Source organism: Pelodiscus sinensis, chromosome 1 (assembly GCF_052426305.1).
Source record: "Pelodiscus sinensis isolate ZL-2025 chromosome 1, ASM5242630v1, whole genome shotgun sequence".
In the NCBI taxonomy this organism is placed as follows: domain Eukaryota; kingdom Metazoa; phylum Chordata; order Testudines; family Trionychidae; genus Pelodiscus; species Pelodiscus sinensis.
Window position 1 is genome coordinate 352,460,764 of NC_143052.1, and position 4,925 is coordinate 352,465,688.

The 4,925-nt window shown below is 49.3% G+C and overlaps 1 protein-coding gene across 1 annotated transcript; it reads left to right on the forward strand.

Moving 5' to 3' along the window:
* The first annotated feature begins 3,656 nt into the window (after positions 1-3,656).
* LOC106732859 (olfactory receptor 52E2-like) lies at positions 3,657-4,616 on the forward strand. Its single transcript, XM_014579825.3, has one exon. It carries the CDS (start codon positions 3,678-3,680, stop codon positions 4,614-4,616), a length of 939 nt encoding a protein of 312 aa, XP_014435311.3. The 5' UTR covers positions 3,657-3,677.
* The last annotated feature ends 309 nt before the right edge of the window (positions 4,617-4,925 follow it).

Sequence of the window (4,925 nt, forward strand, 5' to 3'; positions counted from 1 at the left end):
GCAATAAAGTTAGTGCTCAGGGCGGTTTCCCAGGCTCAAGCCAAGAACCACCTGGTTAGGAATTCCCCAGCCTGGTGACTTGAACAGTTTAGTTTTGTCAGAAACACCCAGGGTAACCCTGGAACCACCAATGGATGGGTGATGATTTAGACGAGCGTTTGTATTTCATGTCAGTCGCTTGATCTGACTGTGTCTTCCGATCCGTCTCAGTCGTTTCCTCTTGGGCGACTGTCTGATGGCTCCTCTGGTTCCCTTGATTTCAAAAAGAATCCGCAACTTCATTTCTCTTTTAACCTGTGCAGTCCACGCCTCTGCAGTGAGTACCTGAGTTAACCAAGAGCTCACCACAAGAATGGGTCACACGCTGGTCAGATCCTACGCTGGCAGTCTGCCTTCCCTGGGTCAGTTATTTTGAAATGTCCATCTGCCCTAACCACTCTCAGAAAGATACGTGCACGGGGGGGGGGGGGGGGTTAGACTCTTTCAGCACAATCCTAGAATAGCTCTCCCTGTAGATCGTAGACTCACAGATTATTAGGGCTGGCAGAGACCTCAGAAGTCATCAAGTCCAGCCCCCTGCCCAAAGCAGGACCAACCCCAACTAAATCAACCCAGCCAAGGCTTTGTGAAGCCAGGACTTAAAAACTTCTAGGGATGGAGATTCCACCACTTCCCTAGGGAACCCAGCCCAGTGCTTCATCACCCTCCTCGTGAAACAAAAAAAGCAGTCATGTAGCACTTTAAAGTCTAACAAGATGGTTTATTAGGTGTTGAGCTTTCATGGAGCAGACCGAGTGGGTCTTCCCCACGAAAGCTCATCACCTAATAAACCATCTTGTTAGTCTTTAAAGTGCTACAGAGTCTGATCTTGGTGGAACAAAAAAAGCAGTCAACACAGCTACCTCTCTGTTACTCCTCCCCGTGAAATCGTTTTTCCTAATATCCCACCTAGACCTCCCCTGAAGCCTCAATTCGGCAGGCTGGACCTGAAAGTTAAACATGAAGGGTGAAATCTTAGTTCCACTGACATCCATGGCAAAACTCCCAGCATGGCCAGGAGTTCATCCTAAACCAATATGGCCTGATTTACGCTGACCCGGAGTCTTCAGGGTCTCCAACTGGAGCTGTCCCATGGCCTCTAAGGAGAGGTGAGCTCATCTAGACCAGAGAAAACATGAAAGGAGAGATGCTGAAATCTCAGACTCACCGACATGCAGGTTTAAAACGAGGAGAACGTTTTGGGGTTTTTTTAAGAAGGGAGGGAGGTTCTGTTTTCTCTGTGTCCCTGCATCTCTGTCTGTATAGAGTATGAGAAGCAACAACCAAAAAAAGTCAACATTAAAGCCGGGGTGGGGAACCTAAGGCCCAGAGGGCAGTTGCAGTCCCCCGCTTGCCTGGATCTAGCTCCTGAGGCTCAGGGATCCCCCACCAGCATGCGGGAGCCTCCGCTGGTACCCCAAACCCGCTCCCTATGGGGCTACAGTACCAAAAATCCACTAGGCTGGCCCCCCTAGGTTCTGGTGTGTGAGGAGAATGTGAGGAGGGTCTTACTCCTTAGTCCGGGGCCACATCAGTGAGGGTTTGTTTTTGGGTTCTCACTTGTGCAGCCCCCGACAGATTTTTCAGTGGGTCAGAGGCCCCCGACCCAAAATAATGTTCCCCACCCTGGCGTTAAAGAAGATTCTGTCAGCTTTATTGTGTCCCCTGGCTGCAGTATCGTAAGACTTTCTGGCATTTTAGTGGATTAGCTAGTGATGCTGGACCCTGGTTTTGTTCCCACAACCTCTGTCCCTTCCACCCGGTCTGTCCCTCTTTCCTTCCCTGTACAGGCTGGCTGCGTCGAGACTGGCATGATTTTCCGGAAATGCTTTTAACGGAAAAGTTTTCCGTTAAAAGCATTTTCGGAACAGAGCGTCTAGATTGGCACGGATGCTTTTCCACAAAAGCAGTTCTTGTGGAAAAGCGTCTGTGCCAATCTAGACGCGCTTTTCCGCAAAAAGCCCCAATCGCCATTTTCGCGATCGGGGCTTTGTTGCGCAGAACAAATCTGAGCTGTCTACACTGGCCCTTTTGCGCAAAAGTTTTGCCCGAACAGGAGCAGCATAGTATTTCCGCCAAAAGCACTGATTTCTTACAATAGGAAGTCAATGCTTTTGCGGAAATTCAAGCGGCCAGTGTAGACAGCTGACAAGTTTTTCCGGAAAAGCGGCTGATTTTCTGGAAAAACTGGCCAGTCTAGACACAACCACTGCGTTTTGCCCCCCGACTGGCAGTTCAGGCTGATTTCCCCTTTCCCTGGTGCAGGCAGACCCTGAGTTTAACCTAGTCTGAGGAACCTTTGTTGTGAGCTGTCCCCTGGATTTGCTCCTGTGTGAGGGGGATCACAGTGTGGCAGAGCAGAGAGTTCTCAGGGTAGGAGACCTACATGGACAAGTGTCCATCCCTGGGGGGATGTGGGGCAGGAAGCAGGATGTGCACGGGCAGGTGGGCAGCGCTGAGGGTCATGGGCGAGGATGGGATGGATGTGGAGAGGTGGGCAGAAGGAGGGCTGGGGGTGCACGAAGGGCGTGGGAGAGGGGGTAGCGCTGCTGAAATTAAATTGTTCTTTGTGAGTATTGGTCCACATCTGCTTTCCCTGCCCCGAATGCATTGGTGGGGTCTCAGCTCTCTTTGACTTGGCAAGCCACACAACTGCAGCAAGGGGGGCAAAATCTTTCCTACATTGGTAGTGGGAGCTGTGTCACCTCAGGAATTTCCATCCCTAGAGGTTTTTAAGCCTCGGCTTGACAAAGCCCTGGCTGCCATGATGGAGTTGGGGTTGGTCCTGCTTTGGGAAGGGGGTTGGACTCGATGACTCGTGAGGTCTCTTCCAGTCCTAGGATTCTATGATTTCAGCATGGCAAAGAACCATTGATCATTAAATAACCCTGCACAGCATCTTCTTCATAGCAATAGTAGGCTGTTGGAGAAGGCAGTAGGGCTAGCTCAGTGGTTTGAGCTTTAGCCTACTATACCTATGGTTGTGGGTTCAATTCTTGAGGAAGGCCAATTAGGGATCTGGGGTAAATCTGTCAGGGGTGGTACTTGCTCCTGCTATAAGCATAGGAGGCTGGACTTGATGATCTCTCAAGGTCCCTTCCAGCTGTAGGAGATAAGTATATCTCCATATTATTATTATGAGGCCATAACACAATTACAGTACATTTTATACAAGAGAGGCAGGTGAGATGTTCTTTATAAAGGTACAATTTGCTGAATATGATTCTCATCCATGCATCATTTTGAATCTGAAATTACCAGCATTGATGATGGATCTGTATTGTACAGGGAGTTACCCACCTGGGTAACATACAAAAGGGAAGATGCTTTTTGTGAGACATGATCTCACAGGCTCCCTACTGCTAGGTCTGTGACGGACATTACAGTTGTTACCCAAAAAGCACCAGCCGCTACATTTGTCATTAGCCCAGGGGGTTACTCTTTTGAGGTTTGACTCCAGATTGAGTTTGCAGGTGACCCAAAAATGGGGATCATAAATAATCATAAACAAGCATTGTTAAGGACAATACCATATTGACAGTATTCTTTGTTACAAAGCGTGAAACTCCCTGCTTTGCTTTTTTCCCTTCACAGGCACCTTATGCACTGACGAGCCGGTTAGACATATTGGCCACCTTATGCCAGGTTTTAACCTCACCTCTTCTGACCCTTCAAATTTCATCCTAATGGGCATCCCTGGCCTAGAAGCTGCCCACGTCTGGATCGCCATCCCTTTCTGTGCATTCTACATTATTGGCCTGTTGGGAAATTTCACTCTTCTCTTCATTGTAAGCAAAGAGCAGACCCTGCACAAGCCAATGTACCTACTGATGTGCATGCTGGCGCTCACCGACATCGGCATGTCTACCTCCGTCGTGCCAAATACATTGTGCATATTTTGGTTCAATTTGAAAGGCATTACGGTTGGTGGTTGTCTCACCCAGGTGTTCTTTCTTCACACGGTCTCTGTGATGCAGTCAGCCGTCCTCGTGACAATGGCCTTTGATCGCTACGTTGCCATATGCAACCCCCTGAGATACAGCACTGTCCTCACCAACACCCGAATAACAAAGCTTGGGTTAGTGGGTTTGCTAAGAGCTGTTCTCTTCATACTGCCCATGCCCCTGCTCCTGAACAGGCTGCAGTTCTGTGCCAACCGCATCATCCCCCACACGTACTGTGAGCACATGGCTGTGGCGAAGATTTCGTGTGGGGACATCACGGTCAACAGGACATATGGGTTGGTTGTAGCATGTGTAGTCACTGGGTTCGACCTGACACTCATTGCCTTGTCCTATGGTCTGATTATCACAACCGTCCTCAGAATCTCCTCCAAGAAAGCCCACCAGAAAGCCCTCAACACCTGCACAACCCACATCTGTGTGATGCTTACGTCTTACACTCCCTGCCTCTTCTCCTACATGACACATCGGTTTGGTGAGAGCATCGCTCCCCAGATTCACATCTTCTTAGCCAACCTCTATGTCCTCGTCCCCCCCATGCTCAACCCCATCATTTATGGGGTCAACACCAAAGAACTTCGTGACAAAGTGGGGAAATACACCTGCAGAATGTGAGTACTTGAGGCCACTTAATTGACACCCATGTGATAAGAGGGGAAAGGATATTTCCTCATTAATCAAAATTGCTCCGTGCCAGCGTGGCTGAGTTCAGGATTGTGGAAGTTCACAGTCTCAAAAGTTCCTAATGACTTAGCATTCCACCACCAATCACACCCCTCTGCATTACTGAATCCCCCCTCTCCGACCATCATCTGACCTATTTCAGTGTCACCTGTCAACCCCCACCTCCACACACTCTATCACTCATCCTCTCCGTGACTTCCAAGCCACCAGAGGATGGTGGCTTTCTCACACAAGGTGGCT